Raw genomic sequence first — 13,505 nt, forward strand, 5'->3', positions numbered from 1 at the left:
AAGATTCTGGAGCATTCTCCATTCCCTTCAGTGAAACTGTAGTGTTCAGGAACAGCATTCCAGTTTTGTGAATATTCTCTGCATCGTAGAGTAGACAAGTCAAAGAACTTCATATGCAGGGAGATGAAAACGTCACAGAGCTGTGCTGAAGGCAGATTGGAAAGTGGGGTAATGGGATGTGGAATTGGTTTGTCGTAAATATCAAAATAGATATACAAATTACACTCATCCTGCATAACACAAGTACATTTTAAATTGAAAGGAGAACACAGCTGCCACAGAAACACTGCAGCCAAGGAAGAACAAAAGATGGTGACATCTTCCTCCTGCCCGCTCCAGTGCAGGTGAATATACGTTATGGGGATGCTTGTGGTTTCCTGAGATTCCGCAGCGCTTTCTTTGTCAGCATACCCTGCCTGGCATCAGTCTGTCAGACAGGCGGTGGCAGACTGAGGCACCCTGCTTGCAGGCAGCTCAAGCTCGTGGAAGAGGAAGTATGCCGCTCACACCCTGCCTTCTTCGTGTGTGCGGAGAGCAGTTCTCCTCACCGACCTCCTGCCACCAGCACCTCACACAGCCGCAGAGCCCGCCTTCCTCACAGGACCACCAGGGCAGAACCTCAGGGAGGTCAGCTCCTCAAGGAGCCATTTCGTGCCCTACACAGGCCCAGGCCCGTCGACGGTGGGGGCCGCCTCCGCGGACAGCACAGATCGCACCTCATCCCGTCCCGCGCTACCCTTCCTCTCCCCTCTCCCTTCCCGCCTCAGCGGGGCCTTCCCTCAGGGCGGCCGCTCCCCTCCCGCGCGCGCGATCCCCGAGCGCCAACGGTCCGGCGCGAGGCGGGGGGTGGAGACGGCAGCGGTTCGGCCGCCATTGCCCCGCGCGGCGCGGCGCGTGCGGGCGGCCCCTTTAAGGCTCCGACGGCGGCAGCGTGCACATCGCCATGGCAACCGAGGGCGGGCGCCGTCGGGCGCGCTGACGTCGAGGGGAAGCTGAGCAATAACAGCCGCGACGCGGGGCGGCGCGACGGCGTCGGCGGCCTCGGGGCGCGTGCGCGGCCTCGGGGCCTGCTTCTATTTATGTGGGGGGGCGCCAAGATGGCGGAGGCGGCGAGGAGAACGTAGGGGGCAGCTCAGACCGGGCGGCGGAGGGGGGAGGGGAGAGGGAGGAGCCGGGGGGAGGGAACGCGGAGAGCGGTGTCACCGTTCGCGCGAGGCGGGGGCCGGTGAGAGGGCGGGGGGGCGGCGGAGGATGGCGGAGCCGCGCCGGGTGCCGTTCATTAGCCTGTCACCCGTGAGGCGCCGCGAGGCCGAGAGTCCGGCGCTGGAGCGGGAGCCGGGGGGCCGCGAGCCGGAGCCGCCGCCGGCGGGCCGCGAGGTGCCGCTGCCGGAGCCGCCGCCGGCGCCCCGGGAGAGCGCCGCCCGCCTGGAGCCGCCCCGCGAGCCCGGCCGGCCCGAGCCGCCGCCGCAGCGGGAACCCCCCCGGCCCGAGCCGCCGCCGCCGCCGCGCCAGGGCAGCCGGCAGGAGCCGCCGCCGCCGCAGGAGGCGCTCCCGCTCCGCCAGACGGTCCGCCTGGAGGTGGTGCTGAAGGACCCCACCGAGGAGGGCTGCGTGGAGTTCAGCTACCCCGAGCTGCTGCTCTGCAGGGAGGCGCGGGTACGGGACCTCCCCTTCCCTCCCTTCTTCCTCCTCCCCCCTTCCGCCTCCTCCGCCGTAGCGTTATCGGCGGCCTCGTCCTGCCAGGGTGTTTGTCCCGGCGCTGAGACCTCGTTCGGGGGAGGGGAGGGGTTGGCCTCGTCGAGGAGAGCGCCTCGCATCCCGGCTCTCTGCCCTCTTCCTGCCTAAGTAGCGGTGTGGTGTGCCCACTAGGACTGGGAGGCTCTTCTGGCAGAGGATGGAGCTGTCCCGTGTTGGGCTGTTGTCTGTGGGCTCTCTGCAGGTGAAGGAGTTGTTAGCCCGGCTCTGTTGCCAGTCTTGCGGAGCAGTGGGGTGAGCGTCAGTCCTGGAGGTGCATTACTGTGTGGGAGTTAACCTCGTTGTAACTGACACCTCACCCATAACTATCAGAGCCTTCGCTCAGGAAAAGAAGTTCTTCCTCTTTTTCTCCCAAACAGAAAATAGTTAGTACTTGGGCTGTTGTGTTTATCCTGTGGATAGTTTTGAGGAGCGTGCAGTTACCAATCAGCAGGACAGAGTGCTCAGTTAGGAAGGAGCCAGTCCCGCTGAAGGCAGTCACTCTATGAGGTGCTGATACTGATGAAGTTGCACTGTGTGGTTGTGGCTTCTCTTAGTTTCTGTTTGATTTTAGAGAAAGTTTCTATCTTCTTGGAAGGGGCAGGAGCAGCTGCTACAGAGGCAGTTAGCTTTGGTGAAATCTAAGGGCAAACTTCAAATACTTGGTACTGATACTGTCATTGGCTTTTCAAATCCAGCGTAACCACAAGAGTAGTTAAAGGAGCAAAATATTTCTATGTATATTTCTAACAGTACTTAGTGGCCTGTTTACTTCTTGCACTGTATGGGAGGGGTGTAGAAGTGTGTTGTGTTCAAACGCTGAATCCCTCTGTGACTTTGTGATGTAAGTTAAAAGCTCCTTGTGTTCTGCCCTACAGCTGCTGTGGGCAAACAGCGCCAGCAATGACTGCTCTGGATTGTGGCAACAGCCTGGTGCTCTGTGGAGTGCCATCTTTCTGAGCAGTTCCTGTGTGAGGATGGAAGCTGTGGTAATGTTTCAGAGTAGGCCTGCGCATAGAGGCTGACTTTGTCCCCTGACAATCTCCACTTTAATAACTGCTTTTTTTTGTAGGTTGTTAATGTGTTAATCGCATAGGGGAAAAAAAGTATGCTTCTGATGAAAATTCCATGTTTTCTGGAGGAAAGTGGATGGAAAAAAAAACACTGATGTAGAGGAGTTTTGTTACAACTAAGATCAGATAGATAGAAATAGTGATAGAATTGCTTCCTAAGGAATCTCTGACAGTACAGATTGAAGATCAATGGATTGTAATATTGTCTCTTTCTGGACTATGTGGAACAAACAACTGATTATGTAAAACTGTGTCATAAATTGTGATCCTTTAAAAGCAATTCTGAACTGTTCAAAATCCATTGTGTAGTTGTCCTGTCAGTTTAATTTCTTGCTGGTTACAAAGCAGAAACTGAAAAGGCTTCTCTAGTATAGCAGGGGGGACTTAAAATTTTGCCTCAGTTGACATGCAAAGATGAGGATGTGTTTTGTCCAGGAGTAAAACAGGTATCCCACTTCCTTCATGGTTATAGGAAGCATAAGAGGGGAACTTGCTCTGCACAAATCAGCCCCTCACTTAATCCCTGGTCATTCTCAGACCAAGGAATGTTGTAACCTGTTCAGAATCCTAAAATAGAAGCAATTATGAAAGGAAGACTGATTCTGCTTGTGGAGTAGAATAACTACGGTGATGTGTAGTAGTTAAGGCAGCGGAGAAAACTGCCTTGTTAAAACAGAACTTGAGGAAGAATCTTCTGCCCTCTGTCATTTTTCTGCTGATTCTGAGATTTGCTGTGAGTTATTGATAAGTAGTTAGCAGTTAATGCTGTAGTTTTAAATGGAGTTTAAGCTTTCAGAACTTAGTTTTGTTAAAGTTAAAATGAACAGTTCATGCAAACTTAGTTTTACAAACTGTTTTTGTAGGGTGAAGATTGATGGGGTTTTCTGAAGACTATTGTTTACTACTTATCCCTTATTAGTTACTCAGTTTCCTTGAAGCTATTCCCATTAAAGTTCAATATGACATAATTCGAAACATGTCTTTATCCTGGAGTAGCCAAGAATGGATCTCCAGAGGCTCGCTGTTCTGGAAGGGGAGAGATGTGTAGCATCAGTGTATGGAAATAACTGGAAGCACTGATCTAATAGATCTCTTAAACAGTTAATAAAGAATTCCAAAATTTACTTGACAGGTTGAATGCTACCTTTTTTTTTTTTGTCCAATTCAAAAATTGGATTTACAGCCTGAATGAGAAGTTGATGGAAATGTTTCTGATAAACTTGTGGTGTTCTTCTCCTTTGCTTTTTTTAATGCCAGTAAAGAAAGCATCCTTTGGTTGGGTTGTTTGTACAGTTCATCTTCTGGTAGGAATAACCACATAACACTTCTGTGTAAAGCAACATGAAGTAGGTGTGCCAGAAGCCCAAGTTGGCTTGTGTCAGGGAGGCTGTAAATGTGCTGAAGTAGTAATGTCTTGAAGTTAATGTGAAGTTCAAAAGACTGTCTGAGCCCTTACATGCTGTCAAAACTGAAACTTTCTAATAACTATTCATAGCATATAACAAAGTAGTCCAGCTACACCTTTGATGGTTTGGTGAAGAGATGAGAATTAACACTAATTTTCCTTGTACTGTTTTGGACTATGACAGTAGAGGCTGAACCTTCCCACCAACATTGTTACATGTTGTTGCTGTGTGACAGAGGGCAGCAGAGGAGCGGTCTGACAAAATGGTGTCTGACGTGGAAATGCATGTGAAGCAAAGGTGCATCATTGAATTCCCCCATGCAGAAAAATGGCACCCTTTGACATTCATGAACGCTTATTGAACATTCCAAACAGTGGATGTGAGCACAGAGAGGTGGTGGGAGGTGTGTTTCAGTAGTGGTGAAGACAAGCCATGTTCTGGACAGCATTGCTGACAAAAATGCATCACTAGTGTTTTGTCATTGAGAATTTCTTATCAGTGTTTGTGTGCTCTTTGTTTCTGTTATATTTCTCCTGGAAATAAATAGGAGGCATTACTTCTGGAGTGATCTATGTAGAATAGGTTTTCCCTGCTAAAAGGAGAAAACAAGTATTGCATGAATTGAGCAGTTGTCTCTTGTAAAACTTGATTTATTCATTGAGTGGTTCATGTGAAGTAAAGTTAGAGAGGCATCCATAAAGGCCTGACTACATTCTACCATGTTTTAAAACTGTTACCGCACCCACCCCTTTCACTGTATTTTCTATAGTAAATTGACAAATGCAGTCATAGGTTTTTTTTTCCTGGGGGGAAAAAAAAAAACCTTTTCATACCCTTGATTACTATTCATTGACTTCTTGTCAGTGGAAACTCAGAAGTGGATGCTTCCTGCTTATTTATACAGCTGGAATATTAAATCATGTTATTCTAACTGCTGTAGTGGCAGTATTGTAGTATTTGTGCTGTGAATTCTGAAGTTATCCCAACAAGAATGTAGCAGTAAGGAAGTTCGGGGTGGTAAACTACTTGTTACAGTGTGATTTTGCTTTGTAATCTTTCAATTGCTTTCTTGCTGGTTAGCATACTGGGTACGTCTTGCGTATGGTACCTGAGGATCACACCACCAATAGGGTAGGCACCAGTGTAAGTTATATTTGGAGTTCTTTCTCTTTGGATCTCTAGTTCAGCCAGCATTCTCTTCTGCTTATGCTTTTGGTTGAGGTTGCCTGGAATACTTAGATAAATGTAAAGCTGAATCTTTAATTTTGCATTTGTCTCTTCACTAGGAGGAGACAAGTATATGATAACTGAATGGGTTACACACTTTTGTAGAGCATGAAGTAAGCATTCGGACCCTCTTAATATAGATTCCCACTACTTAGTCGTTAGAATATACTTTATTCACTTTTAATAGGTTTTTATTAGACATATCTTATGTTTCTCTTGTAATTGAATGGATATTTCTACCTTTTTCAGAAGAAGTCTGTTCACTCAGAAGATCCTTTTAATGATGAGCAACGTGAGCGGCATGAAGTGGAAGCGTTAGCCAAGAAGTTTGAGGCAAAATATGTGAGTTTCTGTGCCTTTGTTAAAATATACAATTGTTTAGTTGTGACGGTGCGGCGTTAACACCAGGTTTTTGTTGCTCAATAGAGATGTTGATGTAATGTCAAATGACTCCTGTATATGCCCGAGCTGGCCATCTCATTTATATTTCATCTAAGTAGCTTGAAGCTGCTACAAGATTATTAGACAAGTCTGCTAAATAGATTTCTCCATAGGATATTATTGCCTGTGAAGCTATTCCTTGGAAAGCTTCCTATATAAGGGCAATTGAGTAATAAATGCAGGTCGATATTAGTGATAAATACTGTTGTGCGCTACTGAACAGCTCTTCTCTTAAGGCTGTATACTGACGAATCTTGATGAATTTCTGGCTAGTTTGGAATGCTTTCATAGGAAGCTATTATTTAGTAAGTCATCACTTGATGAGTTTATCTTGTAGCTGCCAGCTGCCTAAAGATAACTCTGCTGACTCCTGAAAATGTATCATGAATGACTTGAACAACTCTAGGTGATAATATAAAGAGGCTTTCACTAATAAATGAAGGTAGAAATCAGAAAATGTTGTCTAAAACCACACCCAAGCAAGTCTTTAAGAATTCATATGGGTAGGGTTGGGTGATTAATTCTGAGCTGGCAATCAGAACCTCATCATCGTGCTTCGACATGTTGATATTCTGAATTACTAATAGAGAAGGGAAACAAGAACAGTCCTTTGTATCTTTTGCTATTAATATGCATATTGAAATGTTACTTGTTTGATTTCTTTTTTTTCCTGGCAAAGGCAGACTTTTAGGAGTATCTGGTCTAAGTATTCAGTAGAAGCAATTAGTATTTCAGAGCATGTTAGATGTGATACATCACAAAAGAAATCCTTAAACTGAAAAGAATCATTTTCTTCTTTTGAAGGGATTGACAGAAACTCAATATAGCCAGTGTACTGAGAAGGCAGTTCCATAATAGTGTTTAGTTTTCATTTGAATGATAAATTACTTTTTGAACTTCAGAGAGAAATATTTCAATTGTACTTTCTAGAAACTCATTTCCATAAAACAAGTTAAGGATTTTAATAATGTTCTAAAACAAGCAGCTTAACTGTAGGAAATGAAAGTCAGTGGAGAGCATGTGAAGCAATATATGTAGGAGGGGTGGGGGTGATGGAAGCAATCTAGTACATATGCAGTGTAGTATGCATGCATATATGTTCATTCATCAAAGCTAAACGTGTACATTTATGGACAAAGATTATTATTAAAAATATGAAAACTTAATTCCAGTGCTCACTAGCATAAATAAGAGGCAAATAGATATTTGTAACCATTAGAAAAGCAGTAAATAACAAACTACTGTTTTACCAGGGTATGAATTCAGGCATGCTTATATTTGACTATTTGTGCTTCTGAGGTCCTGCATTTCTTTATTCTCTGCCATACCTTATGCCCCCCACTGCCACAAAATTCTCAGAAGGCAAACATCTTCTAGGAACAATTTATTAGAGTAGGACGACTAAGGATGGAGGGTGCTGAGAGATTGATGGTTCTTGTGTTAGATAGTCGCTGTCCTTTCTCTCTTCCAATACAAGAGCCATCAGTCTCTACTTATACTTCACGGTAGGAAGAATTGCATGTCTGTATGCTGACCCAGTGCAATTGCTCCTGTTCTGACAATATCCAGCCAGCTTCTGAATCTTGAGATGAGGCGTTTACTCCCTAGCTTAAACTAGGATAGATATCCCTTGATGTAGATGCTGATTCTCTTTATCTCTCTAATACTGCTTCAGTGTGGAAGTAATCACTGGTTGTATAAGAATGAAAGTTTTTTCACATCTGCAGGAAGGACTATTTCTTTCTTAAACTGATAATGTTTTACTTTCCTGTATCCGTTTAAAATTGAATCAGGTGATCTTCTTTACACAGCACTGATGCTGTAGTAGTTGTGGAAAAAAAAAATGTGATCTGTGGAAAACAGTCTTCCTTAAAGTCCTTTTTTTTTTTTTTTTACTTTTTTTCATGTAAATATCTGTACTCATAATTTGATACCGTTTTGGATACACCTTGCTGATACCAAGATAAACTCTTTTAATAAACTTTTCTAAGTCTGGGTGTGTGAAGTTAATGCACTTCGTTTACTTGATTATTTAGAACTTGATTGTGATGGCTGCAAGTTTTAAAGTGCCAGCATAGAAATCTCTTCCAAATAGTTGTAATTTTCAGTCCTGTTTTTTTATTCTTTAGTAAAATTAAACACTATATGCTGTATGTTGTGAAAACATTATGCTAATCTCAGGTAATATTATATAAAATGTTAAAAATAATAATCCTAAAATAAAATCAGTAGTGGCTAGTTGTAACAGTTCTCTGACACCATAGTAACCTCATGCTTGAAAGTGTAACAGAGCAAGTGTATGCTGATGTTCCTGAGCGTGCCTTTTGATCAGTTTGTGGCTTAACTTCTTCCCAAGCCAAGGGCTGCATGTTTAACCTCCATTCATGTAGTTTTCTGCTGTAAATCTGCCAGGTCATCTTCTGAGCTTAGTGATATTTAATGTTGTATTCCACCGCACTGAGTGGCATGATGATTGTTACATGAAAACATTCTGTATAAAATTGTTGGCTAATAAGTTCATGTCGTGCTCCATAATTCACGTATTGTGAGAAAAAGTGGATGGTTTCCTGTTCTTCTCCATGCTGTGTGTGATTCTGTTGCTATCATCTAGTCTGTCATTTCATTCTCCAGCTGAACTCTGATACTGTACAGTAGTGGCTTTTTACCTTTAAAATCTTTGTTGGCTCACTGTTCCCTTTTTTGTTCCAATTTCTTTTTTTAAATGAAAGAACATTAGCGGTAGGATGCCCTGATTTATCGGTGATATAATCATGACTTCTGGTTTTATTCTCTTCCTTTTTTTTGTAAGTCCTAATTCTTTCCTTTTTTGACCACTGCTGATTATTGGGCAAATGTCATAGAACTCCATGTAATGACTCCAGCACTTCCTGAGCAGCATAACAAATTGGGAGCACGCTGTATTTGTTGTTAGGGTTATTCTTCCTTTGTGTGGATTACCTTCCTTTTATTATCATAGAATTCAATTTACTATTCAAGTACCGAGAACCGAGTGGTCTCAGTGCTCCTTCAGCTGCCTCTCATATTTGCTACACTGCGTAATTTCTGTCATCTGTCTCTTCCTCCCCGCCCCCCAGCTGTTAGCCTTCTTTGTTGCTTCTACAGATGGATATGTGTTCCTTGGTGACCCATTCATTCCTACCCTTTGGATACTGGCCTTAAACCAGCCATTAATTTGAGTGGACCTTCTCTCTTATCCAGTTGTAGTTTGCTGTCATTAGGCACCTTGAGGTCCTTTTTCAAGTTTTGAAGTGCTATTTCCTTCCAGCAAAATTTTCTGCCCTGGAGTGTGTATTCTTCTATCTTCTGGTTGTGTTTTTAACTTTTATTAATGTGCCCAATACAGAGATGAAATTGACTCATTTCTGAAGAGTCTTCCAGGGGCATTGTATTTGCCACTTTCTGTTGTGTGAAGGTTGTTTAAACTTCACGTTATGCCCTATTGTTGAATTAATATTTGAGCTTCTGAACAATTGCATGAGTGCTGTCTACAGCTTCAGGAATTCTCAGTTTGCTCTGGTGTCATGAATGCTTATGCTTTGGGACAGAAAGGTTGGAGAAGCTCTTTGAGAAGAGAGGTGAAAGACACCAGTAGTAAAACTTCCTTTAATTATTGTGCAGTAAGCATTGATGCAGGAGTTCTCTTCAGTTTTGTCTGGAACATCTATAGAGACAAACCTATAAACTTTTAACGCACTTCCTTAAACATAGCTTGGTATAGTCGGCCTGAAGGAAATTCTCCAACTGTAGGTATGGTGGTTCAGATATTATCATATCTATTTCTGTTTGAAGACAGCTGAGTGTTTTAATCCTACCTTTACTCACTCTGCTCTTAGAAGACTTTCATTTATTAGGCTTGTCCCATATCTGCTCTGTACTTCTATGAATAACACGCTGCAGAATCATGAGAATTACAAACTTGCATGAAATGCACTGGCATTTAAAAAAGAGCACTTAAATTTTATCTCTGTTTTTCTAATATTTTCATCTTTCATCCAATTTTTTTAAAACAAAAGCCTACTGTATGGCTGCATATTCCTAAAACATCAGATGCGTAATTTGACTGTAGGGGATGACAGAGCTGATAAAAAAAAAAAAAAGTTAGGGGTACTATTAGATTGGAAACCTGAATTAGAAAACACAAAGGTGAGTTCCATTTCTTCTTGCACGATTGTGTTTATTGGTTTAGTTATACCTGTTTGTTTGCCAAGAATATACTTTGCTTATAGTTAACAAACTATTCATGGAAGAGCCTGATACAGTTTTAATAAAGATGGTGCCCTTACGTACTTAGCTTTAATAATTTGATGTTGACAATTTCCACAGTATTGAGGAGTCAGAAAACTAGGTCTCACATCTTAAGCACTCCTTGTCTGTATAGCCGTAAGTTCAATTACCTTGCAGTTTGTTTGAGCTTGGTTCAACTTTTTACTTAACAGTTACACTTTCATATTAGAAGAGTACTTACAGGTTAAACTGAAGTTTACTTTCTCTTGGAGGTAGGTGAATGCACGATCTACAATGTAGCTCATGGCTTTAAGGTAACTCAAGTAACCATTTCATGTCTGGTCCTATCAATTGCAATGACAGCTCTTGTATTTCAAGGTATTTCATTACTGTGTTTTTCTTCAGGTATGGTAAATAAATGCTGTAACTTTTTGGAAACTCATATGATCCATATCTGCAAGCATCAGATCAATATTCTTCTCTTTTGGCTTAGGCTTCACATTCCTGTAGAAAGGCAATCCATCTTGTGGGAAAATGTGTTAGCAAATGCGAGGCTATTTGTGTTCGCCTTTGTAACGGTACTGTAGCATACTGAAAGACTTAACACTACCTAAATTATCTCAGTTGTTTTATCACTAACAAGTTTTAAAAACAGAGCAATGAAACACATCTCAGCAGAAAATGCTAGGAATACTTCAGTCACCCAGAAACCAGGTGGCTAATGAATAACTTTCAGAAATGATTCTGATAAGGCATTTATACAACATTTCACCATGTTTACAGGGACTCATTCCTACGTGAAAGTTATGCCTTGGTTTTTATTTACTTAGACAGTCTTCAAAGACACATCAAAGCAAAGTAAAACTGCTAATTCCCTGAATGACTATCACGCCAGTGTTCTATGTTTTGTAGACTTTAGTCCTTTGTTTACTTTCTTCCCAACTGGTATAATTTTCTTTTCTTTTCCAGAGTGGAAAGCCCCACAGACATCGGAAGGATCGTCTGCAGGATCTAATTGATATAGGTTATGGCTATGATGAAACAGACCCTTTCATTGATAATTCTGAAGCAGTAAGTAAGCCTTATTAATACAGCAACAAGAAATAAAGTGATCTTTTTTTCTTTTTGATAAAAAGAAAAGAAGGATAGGGGCAAGTACTTTGTGCTCAAGTGTAACTAGTGTGAATCTAAATGGTAAGTTAGTGTGGGCATCTAATAAATGGTTGTTTGTAGTCTGAGATCATTTTGTACTGCAAGAGATAAGAAAGCTGTTACTATATCACATATTCCAGTTCCAGAAATTGTTTTTTATTTACAGTGGTCTGAAATTACACTTGGCTTTGTTTAGGTTCTTGTACTAGCCATCTGGATTATGAATTGATTCCTGGTGGTAGGTTTCCTGTATAAATCTTGAATACTAGTCTTTTCTCCAGAACCCACAAGGACACTGAACGTCTGAAAATTTTGAGATAAAATAAGTTTGAGATAAAACTAGGTTTTACAGCTTATTTTATGAGTATTTTTCAGAAATCATCTCAAATGAGGTAAGAGAAAAATGCATTAATTGGATGCAGGCAGTATCTATTTGGAGGTTTATAAGAAGGCACTTGAAAATATCTTAAAGTTTATATAGCAAATTGTGAAGGAAAGAGCTTGGAAGAAAGAGTAGATGATAAAAGCTTTGGGAACATCTTATAGATCTCTTCTATTAGATGCCAGAAAGGAGTAGATGTTCATTCTTCATTTTTACTTGACTAAACAGTACAAAACCACTAAAAAGCACCACTTGACATGTTAGCCAGCCTTCGGTCTCCTCTGGTGCGTGGCACAGGACCAAGCAGCCACAATGAAGAGGAGAGAGCTAAAAGTTTGAATCAGAAAGGTGAAAGGAAAGGAAATGTAAAGCAAAAAACACTGTGGAAATGAAGTGCATTGTTTAGCATTTATTATGCTGAGCTAATGTGGTAAGAGTCCTGAAAGTTATAAAACCATTTTGAGAACTCTGAACACTGAGCTGTGAGGTTTCCAGTGTATGGCAGTTGGTCTGAATACTGCTGAGAACAGTGTGGGTACACAGAAGGTATGCTGAAGAACTGGTACCTTCTTGAGCAAGAGATGTCCAGCCATTTACCACAGTGGGTAGCAGCCTGAGCTCATCTCTGTGGATTGTTTTGGTGAAGGCAGTCTCTGAAGGTGTATGGGCAAGTTGTGTGAAAAGTTTGCTGCAGATGCTCGCCATAACCTCTATTAATTTGTTGTCTTTTTTCTTGGCCTAGATTAATACTGACAATGTCAACTAACATCTTAATCTTATATCCCTTGGCTTTTGACTGTGCAGCTGGAAACATACTGGGGCCTAAGATGGTGTCCTTGGTGCAAAGGTCAAATTCTGATCTTCAGCTCAGTAAGAACAGATGTTTCATTCTTGCTGAGAAAGCAGTTTAGTCTGTGTAGGCTTACCTGGGTACTCACTGTTGCTGAAGACAATCACCCTCACTTCTGAAATCTTGTGATAACAATGCCCAAGTTATATTTTGATTTTTTTTCCAAGATTTATTTCATTCCATCATAGATCTTATTTATGCATTGAGTACTCGTAGTACAGATCCCTGTCAAAGCTGAATGTGAGTTCTTGAGATTTGAACACTACTGAATATTTCTCACACTTTGCCTCTTTCAAGTGCAATTCTTGTTACCAGTAGCTTTGCAGAACCATTTGCTTCAGATATCTCCTGCAAGAACATAGAAAAGGTAGTTGTCCAAGCACCAGAGGGTTATATCATGTGAAAGCTACTGCAGGAGAACGGGATATATTCTGAAGGCTGCTTTCCTGAACAAATTATTATGCCTTGTCTGAATTTGTAATGCAGACTAGTGAAATGCTATCTCTGTATGCCAGCTGCAGTCGTAAGTCCCTGTTGCTGAGCTTGAGGGCTCTGTAGTGTGGAATTTTAGTTTAGCGGAACCTCTTGTTCATTCTGTCAGATGCAAATGGAAAATGTTTAGAAGGGAAGCCTAGATGTTGAGTTTGCTCATCTTCTCTGGACAGCTAATAAATCACTGAGAAATGGCAGTTAGGTCCAACCTAGACATATTTTCTTTTGGAATACATGCTTTCTTAAAAATAAAAAGCTGTGATGTCCAGGGTACAGACGCTTGAAAACAAGTATGAGTACCTCTTCAGTTGTTCCAGGATTGGAGTCCTTTTATCTCCTTCTGTATCCCAGGTAGGATAAGCCTCCTTAGAATGGTAGTCCTTGTCACAGGAGTGAAAGAAATGCTGACCTCTTTGGCAATGAAACAGATTTAATCTGTACCTTTAGAGAGGTCTTCCTTTTAAGAACAAATATTGAGATAATGCTATCAAATGCTATTGAAA

At 42.0% G+C, this 13,505-nt stretch overlaps 1 protein-coding gene across 1 annotated transcript in view; it reads left to right on the forward strand.

Annotated features, from left to right (window-relative positions):
- The first annotated feature begins 1,099 nt into the window (after positions 1-1,099).
- Positions 1,100-13,505, forward strand: part of UBN2 (ubinuclein 2) — a 55,264-nt gene continuing 42,858 nt past the window's right edge. The window contains exons 1-3 of the mRNA XM_031600320.2: positions 1,100-1,656; positions 5,690-5,782; positions 11,096-11,197. Of these exons, the coding sequence (XP_031456180.2) occupies positions 1,252-1,656; positions 5,690-5,782; positions 11,096-11,197 (600 nt within the window). The 5' untranslated portion in view covers positions 1,100-1,251. The remainder of the gene's footprint in view (positions 1,657-5,689; positions 5,783-11,095; positions 11,198-13,505) is intronic.

The sequence above is a fragment of the Phasianus colchicus genome, chromosome 1, assembly GCF_987193195.1.
Source record: "Phasianus colchicus chromosome 1, bPhaCol1.hap1.1, whole genome shotgun sequence".
NCBI classification, from domain to species: domain Eukaryota; kingdom Metazoa; phylum Chordata; class Aves; order Galliformes; family Phasianidae; genus Phasianus; species Phasianus colchicus.